This window comes from Antennarius striatus, chromosome 20 (assembly GCF_040054535.1).
Source record: "Antennarius striatus isolate MH-2024 chromosome 20, ASM4005453v1, whole genome shotgun sequence".
NCBI classification, from domain to species: Eukaryota; Metazoa; Chordata; class Actinopteri; order Lophiiformes; family Antennariidae; genus Antennarius; species Antennarius striatus.
In genome coordinates, this window is record NC_090795.1 from 4,219,865 (window position 1) to 4,232,479 (window position 12,615).

General features: G+C 43.1%; 1 protein-coding gene across 1 annotated transcript; it reads right to left on the bottom strand.

Moving 5' to 3' along the window:
• Positions 1–3,961: 3,961 nt before the first annotated feature.
• Positions 3,962–12,139, bottom strand: nfx1 (nuclear transcription factor, X-box binding 1). Its single transcript, XM_068343931.1, has 23 exons — positions 11,917–12,139; positions 10,179–11,099; positions 9,523–9,684; positions 9,177–9,254; positions 8,968–9,073; positions 8,578–8,649; positions 8,195–8,334; positions 8,005–8,104; positions 7,703–7,920; positions 7,469–7,566; positions 7,353–7,383; positions 7,187–7,269; positions 6,868–6,976; positions 6,632–6,751; positions 6,471–6,550; positions 6,162–6,392; positions 6,015–6,088; positions 5,829–5,930; positions 5,488–5,619; positions 5,333–5,399; positions 4,995–5,140; positions 4,801–4,905; positions 3,962–4,663 (listed from the first exon to the last, which is right to left on the bottom strand). The coding sequence occupies exons 1-23, from the start codon at positions 11,933–11,935 to the stop codon at positions 4,588–4,590; spliced, it is 3,270 nt and encodes a 1,089-aa protein (XP_068200032.1). The 5' UTR covers positions 11,936–12,139; the 3' UTR covers positions 3,962–4,587.
• Between the last annotated feature and the right edge of the window lie 476 nt (positions 12,140–12,615).

Sequence of the window (12,615 nt, forward strand, 5' to 3'; positions counted from 1 at the left end):
ATAATAAACAGAGAAGGTTGTTTTCTGTATAGGAAGCCAAGGGGATTTTTGTTCTGAACATGGCAACCCAAAACGACTTGAACGCTTACAGAGCACAGAGCATAAGTAAAAGGTTATTGCTGCTCATCAATAGTGTAATATGAAATATGGGATGTTATGCAGTTATTATACTAAATTCAGTCCATGCAGAAACATGCTGAATCACTAGAATTTTTTAAAAAAATGAACCTGCAAGTCTAAGGAATGTTTTGTTTTTGTAGAAATTTTAACTCTTGGTATGAATTTTCTTGATTGACATTTTAAGTCTGTATGAAAGGATTATTAATGAGTCCCTTGAAATCAGTGAAAAATTGTGCACCACAAAGAATGGAAATGAAAGTGTCAGCGGACCAGCACCACTGGTTTAATGAAAGGCTCACAATGTGAATCCAAACTGTGTCGAGGCAGGATGACGTTAACACCAGAATATTAAAATCTGAACTCTTCTAACCTCTCTGGCAGAAACTCTCCATTAATTTGAGAACAATTTAAAAACTATCAAGCTAACTGAAAGTGCCCTGAAACAAGTTAAACCGACCTAAGACATCCATCGGGTTTGGTGGAAATGCTTTCAGAAAGGGCAGCTTGACTGTTCTGACAGTAGCTGTTAAAAGCAAAGCTCTCTCTTCCCTACCAGCCGCCCACAAACCCCATCAGAGCTGCAGAGGTTTACTACCCAACCCTTGGCTCCACACCAGCGCCGACAACAAATAAAGGTATCCTCTGGCTGAAAATGCTTCTGGCACATAGTTTCAAAATCTTACAGAAATCTGAAAAAAAATCTTCAGGTCAGTTATGAGTTAAAAAAAACAACAACCTCAGTCTTTATTTAGTAAGGTTGAGGGACCGGCTGCACACAAAGGAGGCTGAGAAAACAACCGGCATCTTTCAAAAATGAAAAGATGCCTCCGTTAACATCCGTGCAGGGTTTATCGTATTAAATATCTTGATTCAACGGTAGCACAGCTGTGTGTGTATGTGTGCGTGCAGTTTTCCTTAAAAAGCCAGGTCAAGCATTCAGCAAAATCACATGCAAGAGATTTATTATATAATAAATCCTGAGGATTTTGTATTGATCTGTGAGGCCGGCAAACGTAAACTGTAATTTTGGCAGATGTGTGCTGATATTATGAGAGGATCCTGAGGGTTAGTCCTGGACATCAAAGTAATCTATGACCGGCTCCTCTTTGACCATCTTGGACCAGCTGCTTCCGCTGGCGGCCCTGGGAGGAGGAGAAGGGGAAAAGCGGTCATAATCAGGAGAGCAAATCTAATAGGAATAAGAAGGACGACGACCCAGGATGCTCCTGTGGCGTCCGGCTGCAGTCAGGAACCTCCCTCACCACAGAAGAAGACTCACTTGCTGCTGTGCTGTGACCTCTGCCAGCTCGTGGATGATGTGCCGGTGCTCTCTGTTCATGTGTGTGTGTGTGTGTGGGGGGGGGGGGGGTTGGGGTGTCAGTGGGTCCTCTTTGGCTGCTTTCCCTGCAGGCCCATCAGGCCTTAAGGCAACGTAACAAAGTGATTTGAAAATATGGCTTCAAGTCAGACCTGTTTTTTATTCCACCACTGAATCACATTGACAATTCATCCTGTAATAGACCAGGAGGCCAGAGAAACTCAATGCAACACAGAGACTCATGTGACCTGGAAACAAGTGGCTAATAGCATTAGCTTCTCTTTAAGGGACTGTCTGTCACAAAGGCCTCCAACCTTTTTCTCTTCTACTTTAAACTGCAGACACTGAATGCAAAACTTCTCAATCATAATTCAGACTGTAGAGTAATTCTAACCCTGTTTGGGGAAGACCCTTTCCGTCCGCAAAATAAAATGTCCCACTGCAAAAAAAGCCAAGTCCCCAAAATAAATGGCCTTCCCAGGCTGGGTGTGTTTTACCAAGCATGTTATTGCTGTTTATTACACATAGAGAGGTTAGGAGGGCGAGAACCGGCATGAAACGTCTGTTCTTGTTGCCAGATGCTAGTTAGAAAGCAAAAACTGCCAAGAAAATAAGATTTAATACCCTTGGATTTGACATCGCAGGGGCTCACTAGAGTAGAAAACAGTAACGACAGAGCCGCATGCAGAGCGTTCAACAAGAAACACGTCTGACGACAGCTTTCATTGGAAGGCAAACGCAGGAAAGCGATTCCTTGTTCCAAACAGAGGCTCAGCTGGTGATTAACAAATCTTTACAGAGAAACCAAGGCAGTGACCTTGAAGCCTCATTCTTGATCAAACAGAACTGCAATAAGAATATGGAGACATTTTTCCAACTGTCCCCACGAGGCAGCTACTAATTTAGTTTGTTTTAGGAACCGTTACCAGACAGGCCTCGCCGTCCTTTCGGAAACCTAAAAGCGACCGCAGCTGGATCTGAGCACCGGGTCCACCGAAGGTTCGGCTTCATGCAAAAATAGACGAATGTCTGACGTCTGGTTGAAGAATAATTTACCAGTGATGTCATTTTAGGTTAAACTTCACACATGAACGTCAAGGTTAAGTAGTTTAAGCCGTACACTGTTTTCTAGTCTGACTCTAACTCTAAGCAGTGAGTTAAAGTGTATTTGACAGGGTTGGTGTAAAGGAACTTTAAGTCCTGTATTTTATACAGGAGCTGTTTATGGTTTAAACCTCTCTGATCGATTTAATCAATCATCTGTAGACCATTAAAAAAACATCAGTGAGCAGCATTATGGATAGTAGTCAACAGTGAAAACACACAAACAACAAGGCAGCACATTCTGAAACAGTAAATGCGACGTGCTGCCTTCAAGTTCACGCTGCTGAATGCTGCAGCTGGTTTGGTTCCTTCTGTGCTCACATGGCAGCTATAAATCCAGCATGAATCACGGTAAAGGTCGCGGCGCTGCAGCCAGCCGGGGTAAACCGTAAGTCTGTGTCAAGGGGGGGTGAAGCTACTGTCCCTGCTTCTCTGTTTGAGGGGATTTGTGGTGAAGCCCAAGTAGATTGTAGAGTTGGATTTTGTCTTGTGGTCGTGACCTGGGCTCTAACTGAACCGTTACAGGTTTCTGAAGGGAAAACACTCGTTCATTTTTTTAAAACTCTTGGGAGTTTTTCACATTTGCGAATACATCAACCAACCAAAAAGAAGCAATTCATTAATTTTTCATTTTAAAAAAACAACAACAATCAAGAGTGAATGTATTTGTCTGTTTGTAAACAAAAATTTAGGCTTGAAATTTAAAACAAAAAAGGGGATTTAATGTTTCGCATAAGAAAACACAAGCTTGAACATCTATGATGGAACACTGAACAGTCCAACATTAGCATCTGGTGATGTTATTTAATGTCTATTTCACTGCAGCTCACAACTTGCTTCACTTTGTTTATGCTTTACTTTATTTTCTTCCTTTTAATGACTTCATCTCATTCGTCAGTTTGGACTCTGGCTGGCAAAGTGTGAAATATTCCAAAAGAGAATGATTCATTCTTTTCGAATATTTTAAGCCACATGTGGGAAAAAGATCCAATTCCACGTGTAATCACAGAAACTACTATTACGATTTACCATCGTCTCTTCTTTTCGGAGCCCTACTTCTTCAAGAACATGATAGAATGAATGAAATTTTCATTTTGCAGTTCTCAACGCAGCCAGCAGAGGGAGCTGCATTAAGTGTAATAAAGAGCAATAACACAGCCTGGGAAGGCCATTTATTTTGGGGATCCTGCTTTTTTTTTTTGCAGTGGGACCTTTTATTTTGCAGAGGGAAAGGGTCTTCCCCAAACAGGGTTAGAATCTCTCTCCAGTCTGAATTATGATTCAGAAGTTTTGCTTTTGATGTCTGTCTGCTGCTTAAAGTAGAAGAGAAAAAGGTTGGAGCCCTTTGTGACAGTCCCTTAAAGAAAAGCTAATGCTTGGAGAAGGAAATTCAAATAAACATGACACAGAGGAGGGTTTTTTTCTGTTTAATAGGAGTTGTTTATTATATTTTTGTATGAACAAATATGAAGCCTAAGGTTGGATGAGTGAGACATCCTTCAGAAAGGCTTCAAGTTGAGATAATAATCCTTTCAATACATTCTAATAGTTGATAAAGCAGGTCAAGGCATCTGATCACAGTATAGTTTGGTTCAAATGTGAGAAATGCTTTCAGAAAGAGCAGCTTGACTTTTCTAACTCTCTCTTCGGTAACAGATGCCCACAAACCCCATCAGAGCTACAGAGGTTTACTACCCAACCCTTTCAAAATCTTACAGAAATCTGAAAATGTATCTTCGGGTGAGTTATGAGTTTAAAAAAAGTCACTCTTTATTAAGTTGAGGGACCGGCTTCACACAAAGAAGGTTGAGAGAACAATCGGCATCTTTCAAAAATGAAAAGATGCCTTTTGTAACATCCGTGCAGGGTTTATCAATTAAGTGTCTTGATTCAAGGGGAGCACGGTTGCGTGTGTGTGCGTGTGTTGAATTACATGTAAGAGATTTATTATACAATAAATCCTGAGGATTTCGTAATGATCTGTGAGGCCAGCAAACAAACTAATTTGGCAGATGTGTGCTGATATTATGAGAGGATCCTGAGGGTTAGTCCTGGACATCAAAATAATCTATGACTGGCTCCTCTTTGACTATCTTGGACCAGCTGCTTCCACTGGCGGCCCTGGGAGGAGGAGAAGGGGAAAAGCGGTCATAATCAGGAGAGCAAATCCAATAAGAATAAGAAGGACGACGACCCAGGATGCTCCTGTGGCGTCCGGCTGCAGTCAGGAACCTCCCTCACCACAGAAGAAGACTCACTTGCTGCTGTGCTGTTTTCTATGAGCGATGGGAGGCGGAGCTCTCGCTGCCATCTCTCGTTCTATCACTGCTGTCAGGGTGGAGGTGGGACAGGTGGATTTTCCCCTTAAAAAGAGAAGCAGAGCTCGTGTTTCCACCACGGTATCCCGACGGCGTGAGCCTGCAAACATGCTCGTCTCTGAACGAGGACTTACTTCTGGGCCGTGATGACCACGTTGCGCTTTGGCTCGCTGTCGTAGCTCACGCTCTCCACGCCGTAGACCTCTGCCAGCTCGTGGATGATCTTCCGGTGGTCTCTCTTCATGGGGGGGAAACAGTGGGCCCTCTTTGGCTGCTTTCCCTGCAGACAGAAGAGATGCAGGTCCATCAGGCATTCAGGTAACAAAGCAAAGAGAACTGAACGTATGGATTCGAATCAGTGCTTTCTTTTTATTCCACCACTGAATTAAATCGATAATTCATTCTCCAATAAACCAGGAGGCCAAAACCACTGAATGCAAAGAGCTCGTCTTGCACTGAAGAACCATCTCACCTTATTAGCAAGCTCAACAAGATTCTTGATCTCCTCTTCCACCTCTGTGACAAATTTCAGGTCTTTTCTGTTGAAGACAAGGAGCAGAGATGTACAGAGTGTTTGTGTGTTGGACAAACTGCACAGACAATAACGATGAGCCTTAAAGGACTGACCTGGCATCCTCTTTGAGGCTGTCGCTGTAGGTAGAGCGGATGTGAAAGGGGTCAGAAGACGAATCGATCTGTAAAGCCTCGGCCAAACGTCGGTTTCTCTCAAGAGTGGCGCACTCCTGGTCGCATTCAAGCCTTAGAAGACAAACACCCAAGAAAAGAATCAATTCAGTGCTGGAGGCTGAGTCACATCCAGATTTGTTTGCACATGCTGTGGAAAGCTACTTCTATCAGCAATTTTAAAATGTGTCATTATTGCATCTTGTCAGGCCTTGAATCATCTCTTAATAATAATACTCTCTCTCAAATTATCTTGTGTTTCCCTTCAATCATTTTTACTCTACCTGGTCTGTTTCATCTCTTTCTTAGCTAGAAGTGGGGCCATGTCCATGGAGTCGCCCAGCTGCATGTCAGATAGTTTGCTCGCCATGGCGATGGCTGCATACCTGAAGAACGGGGGAATGAAAGATATTTCCACCGCTTCGTCATTAAAAGTTCAAATAGCTGAGTGCAGAAACCATTTGACTGACCTCCGATAAGAACTGGCTGCTTCTGTGCAGTTGACCATTTCCTTTCGTCGACCACAGTCACACTGAACATCCACCTGGGACACGGATGAAGGGTTAGACTCAATTACAAACAGACATTGTGTACAGGCTGCTCTTGGCCTGTTATACCTTGGCGGTGCAGGTGGTGCGTGGACAGCTGCTCCCCTCGTGACAGGGAGCGCTGCATGGATGGCCGCACTCTGGACGAGGCAGCACGCAAGGCTGCTGGCATCGGCCTTCTGGCAAACACTCGTCTCGGTGGCAGATCCTCTTGCAGCGATGCTTTTCACATGGAAGCGTTTTGTTACACGTCAGGCCGCAAGAAATGTCTTTTAGGTGACACGGGATGTTGCTGCGTTGCTGTGGGCCAGAGGACAAGAGTTTAATCACAGGAATAAAAACAGTTATGTAAATGTATGACTCAGGAGGGGAGGTTACCTCGTGCTTTCCCATGCACCATTTTTCAGTGAGGTAAGTGCAAGGCGGACACTTCTCCTCACTGTGGCAGTTGTGAAACACTAAAAGAGAGGGAGGGTTAATAAGAACAATCGAGAAGATTGGGTGTTAATGCACTGTAATTATTCCCAGTTTTATCTCACCTGGGTGTTCACACTCATGTCTTCTTGTGCACATATTTTTGCACTCTGGAGGCTTCGTGCCACAAGAGATGGGTGGGTACAAGACAGTGAGGCCACAGTGACACGTCAGCTCGTCAAAACCTACACAAACAAGTAGTTGCAACAAGGAGGAACATCAGGAACCAAGGAAGAACAACAACACGTCATTTCTGAGACTTCAGAATTACAGAGCTTTTGGGCTGGATCAAACAACTCACTAGTCTGCCAGCAGGGCTCACAGTTTCCACGGTGACAAGGCTCCTGGCATCGATGGAGGCCACAGTTAAGCTTGTAGCCGCAGACCAGGAGGCACTTATGCTCCCCACTCTGGACAGAGATACAAGATGCCTCCTCCAATATTTACAACTGTTAACTTTACCTGTACAATTTACTATAAAACCATTTAAATATTTTTCCGATGTTTGCTGAAAGCTAAAAGTGTTAAAGCACAAATCACAACTTCTGCTCATGTTTAAAAAAGTTTTACCTTAACTTTTTGTTTTTTGGCTGGTATAAATCACAAGACTGAATACTCACAGTACAACACAGCTCGTTACACTTGTGTCGGCCGCAGGAGCGCTTCTTGCTGCAGCGCTTCTCACAGGTGAAGACGAGCTCCTCTGTGATAGAAAAAGCCAGAAGTGAAATACAAACGTGGGCAGTTGCTGCTTTTACTGTTTCAACTCATCAGCTTTACTCTCACCCTCTTTTTGGATTGTTGCACAAGGGACCTCCTGAAAGCAGAAGGTCTGGTTTAGTCTCTGATGCCATAAATACTGGCTGATAAATGATGTGCCTTCTGCTGGTGGTTCTGCCTACCTTGGTCTTAGAGCCACATCTGCATCTGATGGTGGAGGTCAGGGAGCAAGGCCCACAGCTGCCTTCATGGCACAATTGCTCACACAGGTGGATGTCATCTGAAATAACACAAGCTCAATCAATCAGTCCTGAAAATTTTTAAGAAAAAAGCCTGTGAGGCAAATCTTGTCAGGATCCCTCTTTAAGTCTCAGCAGATCGTCAAAGCGTCCAGTACAGAGTCCCAGCATCCTTACCATTGGAGCCACAGGCCATAGGTTGGTTGCACGTCTTCCCACAGGAGGGGATGGGATCGCAGCAGCTCTGCCGCTCAGAGTATCCCAGCTCCATCAGTTTGGTCAGCGACGTCTGACCGCAGGGACACGTCTTCACCAGGCTAGGGGAGCGAGGGCAGGGCTGGCACTGAAAGCGGTGACAAAGCTGCTCACACTGGTGGGTGCCACAGTTTAACATCCTGGGTGGAAGACGGTAAGCGTCAAGCTTTGGTGGGAATGGTCACACCAAAATACGAACTTTATCAGTAGCAGGATTAACTTACACCCCGCATATTTTCTGACAGGAAAAATATCCCGAACCGTTAAATCCTTCTTTATCTGTGCCACAGGGGACGTCACGATTCGTAAAACCACAGTAGCACACTGGAGAAAACAAAAACAGACACATAATACACAAGTTTAAAAGACATGCATCTGTCAGCACTGCAAAGGGCGGTGAGGGCAAAGACTCACCCTGCTGTACTTGCAGCTGACATGGGGGACAAGGCCCACTGTGGCACACCTGGGCGCAGGTGTGCTCCCCACAGTTCAGTAAGGCAGCACACACATTCCCACACTGCAACAATGTGTTCTGGCCACAGCGCATTGGTTGACTGCAAAGAATCAGGCAACAATCATGCATTTCATTCAAACGCTAGCAACCAACTGATTGACAATTGAGATAGGATGTGATCCTCACTATCAGCATCAGTTTCATTAATTCCATCCAAAACCACAGCGTTCAGATATTACACCAATAGTTGTTCTCTTTGAGGTCTAAAGCTCTCACTCTCGTTTTAATGCCGCAAAGTCAAGACAGAAGATCAACACAAATAGAAAGTATGATTAAAATGTACCTGGTCTTCCCACAGATACAGAATTTTGTGACATAAGTAGGACACTGGGGACAAGGTCCAGGGTGACACAAACTAAAGGGAGACACAGAAAGTTTCGTTTAACACAAACACAAAAATGTTGGATTGATGACATTTAGAGAAACACTAATGTGAAAAAAATTGGGTGCAACTTTAGAATAATATGAGATAAATTTGAAGCATACTGGATTAACCAAATGTTTTTTTGAAAAAAAAAAGTTATTTTTTGATTTTCTTCCTGCTATGTTTACAGTAAACTTCAAATTTCATCTTTGACAGATAATAATTCTAAAACAACTCAGCCTTCTTCACTCAGTTAATACCAACGACAAGCTTTGTGATTCCCCATTTCTTTTGATTTTCAAAGCTCACATGTTACAGGCGTGGTTGCAGTCGACTCCGCTCCTTTTCTTCCCACACACGTTACCACAGCTGTGAGGAATCTCACTGCGCTGCCACTCCGGATTTGTCACTTTATCTGCCATTAAAATGTGGGAAAAAAAATAAGATAACAAAAAGTTACTTTTTAAGATTACTTTTTATAGTTAGTATTTAAATGCATGAATGAAACTGTCACTCACCACAGAAGCAGGTGTAGGAGGTCGGCACCTTCAGAGCAACATTTTGGCAGGCTGGACAACGCCAACCTTCAGCTGAATCTAAACAGAAAAAACAGCTCTAGCAAAAAAATATTTTTTTATGTAAAGAGGACAGCAGATATTTCCACTGGTTTCAAACAGCAATGAAACATGATGCGTTGATTGGTGCAACAGGCACACGTAAACCTCACAGCTGTGTTTTGTTGTTTGTTAATGGGGCATCAGCGGAGCGATACCGTCCATCTGCCCAACATTAGTATGCATTGCATTACACAGACTCCCTGTCGTTATGTAACCTTGGTGATAACTGCGGGAGGGGGGGCTATACCATCTGCCAGAGAGGTCGGGGATCGAGCCCACTTCTTGATGCAGTTCAGGTGGAAGACGTGGAAGCAGTTCTGGCAGCTCCACACCGGGGCCATGAGCCGGATGACATCACAGCAAACCATACACTCGTACTTCTCCTCTGACAGCTGTTCAATCAGACACCCTGTGGAGGGATGAGGTCAGAGGTTAAGGATGCTGGAATACTTCAGACATCCACTTGCAAGGTTTCCCAGGGCCAGAGCCCATCCCAGCTGACACTGACCGACAGGCACGGTAGAACTTGGACATTGAACAGTTCATCACACAAGCTGACACAGAAAAACAAAAAACTTTCACTCATCCAGGAGCTTCAGACAAGTGAGCCACAATTCACTTCTCTAACCTAAAGAACCCTTAAGCAGCTCCATTAGACAATATTTATCTGTTAATTACAAGCAGTATTCAAGCAGATTTTTGAATTCATGCAATTCAAAACTTTTCCATCTTTAAAGTCTTTGTCATCACATTTCAGTACTTAGTATAATTACACAGATGTCAGCTGTGATTTGCCCGTTTACTTTGATTAAGGAGGACATACTTTCACCTGTGAAACTGAAGGTTTGTTTGTATGTTTTTCAATATGGCTTTCATTTCTTGATAAAAAATAACAAAGACTACCTGTCTGTGTCTCTTTGCTCTCTGGTATCCTGGCAGTGTTCCTCCTAACCAGCCTCTGGTTTTGATGGTGTATTCTCCCCCCACCTCTGGCCTGAAGTGATGTGTGTCTTCCTGAGTCACGTCCATCTTTATAGTTAGGATCCTGGGATGATCTGCTGGGCTCAGATTCATCTTGAGCACAACCTCCTCCCTCTGTGCTCATCTGGTCTTGAGTTGGTGGTTTGGGTGGTTTGATCGGTCCTTGGCGTCGCTTGGAGTCGGTGTGTTTCCTCTGGTGAATATCATGTTGGAAATCTGGACCTGTCCTACTCCTCTGAGCTGTTTCTCTGTTGTCTGAAGGAGGGACTTCTTCTTTGGTGCTATTTGATCTCTGACTCCTTAATGGTTTGTTTTCTTTGTAATGAGCACTCTTTCCATTTTGTTGTCCTCTCTTCTGCTCTTGGCTAATCCTCCTGTGTTTTTTAGCCTGGACATCCTGATCTTCATTGGTTTGTTCTAAAGTCCTGTCCACATTTTCCCTTTGCCAGTTGGGTCTATCAGGACTAGCAATGGGATGTGCTGCTGAGTGAAAGGACTCAGCACCTCTGCTACCACCATATGGGCCAAAGTCATTTCCAGCTCTTTCCTGCCAAGAGCCAGAGCCACCAAAATTTCCATTTCTATTTCCTTCTCTTCTCCCTCTACCTCTGCCTCTACCTCGCCCTTTGGCTCCATCCTCATTTGGGTAGGGAGAACGCAGATGCATTGCATTATCTGAGTAATAGTAATCGGATGTGGGTGTCAAACCATGATGAAAGTGTCCATATTGTTGAGGAAGACCACTCTGGTTTCCTTCATTGTCATACCGGGGTCGGCCTCGTCTGGGTTTGTGCTGATATGGTTTATGATTGAACGCCTCATCTGGAGCGAAGTCGGGTGGGTCTGCAAACAGAAAACAAGGACTGCGTTGAAGCACTAAAGCTTTGTACATAATATAATTGGAGTTTGAGAAGGTAAAAAGTAGTCTCAGTCATTTTTGAAGTGGTTATTACTGAGGTTCTCATGATTTTACATTTTTAGCTGATGGATGTCATTCAAATTTAGTGACTGAGGATTCATCTGTAAATAATCCTTAAGTTTAATTCATTCTGTGATTGTACACGTACTAGTTAAGCAATAGGATGAAATCAACAATAAATAAATAAATAAATAAATACACATTGGGTCCATAAATCATAACATACAAGTTTTTGGAAAGAAATAAAGTTTATTTCCCTCAGCTAACAAGCTCCTAGCTTTTAGCATCTGATGCTACTGTGAACGCACAAGCCAAGTACGTGATTGTTAGCTTCTCTCCATCATGTCAGGTGTATCCAATGCTTTTAACTGCTCTTACATTTAACACGTACACTCTTACCTCCTGCTAATGGTCCGAGCTCACTGATTCGCTAATGTTAACAAAGCTAAACGTGTATCATAAATGGGAAACAAGCCAATACGTCAACTCGTAAATGTTTGGCCAAGTTGACCTGGGCTCACGTTAGCATTACCTCCAAGTTGGTCTCATCTAACATTAGCTCAAGTCAAGCTAGAATGTCATGTTAGCAGTTGAATCAACAGGACAGTCTAACGTCACAGAAGTGACAATCTGATATTTATATGCAAAAAAACAACAACTATATTTATATAACTACATATACGTATACAGTATTTCTATTTTTATGGCATTTATCAGTTGGGCAATACTCATGACACTCACCCGAGTTCCCCTCAGCCATTGAAGTTGACGTCTGGTTGTTGCGGCTCCTACGCCGAAAGTTTAACAACAGGCTGTTTTATGAAAGATGACGGGCCTGTCCACGAATTCCACGACAACGTCCTCCCTTTTCAAGAGTGTTCTGGTGATTAAAATTGAGACGAACTCCTTTAAAAGCGGCAAAATATCACCTCCTTCTTCCCCGCTGTACTAACGCTAGCTTGATGCTAATGCGGCAACTAAAAGCGGAAGTTCCGGTCAGACCTGATTAAATAAAACACAATTACAAGATACTCTACAGTACCTGAGATATTTTAACTTCTATGAATAGACTTTCCCCGCTATTAAAATAAATAATTTCAAAAATATGTTTTGGACTGTAGATAGAAAAACCCATTCACTAACCAATGCAGTAACTAATTCGATGATCCGAGAGACTTTGAAGACGTTTGCTCCAAGCGGCCACAGGGTTGCGCTCCAGGTTGAATTGTTTCAGACTTTAATCCCTTTTATTCATTTTATTCCTTTTATCCCCATACTGAATAAAAGGAATATTTACATTATATGACAGAAGAAAATTTTATTCTAATCGGGACGATGTAATTTTAAATTAGTCTGACGGTAGTTGTTTAACTACTACACATTTCTTTAGCCAGTTACTTTAAAGATTGTTGAGGCTTATATCCAATTAGTCCAAATTCT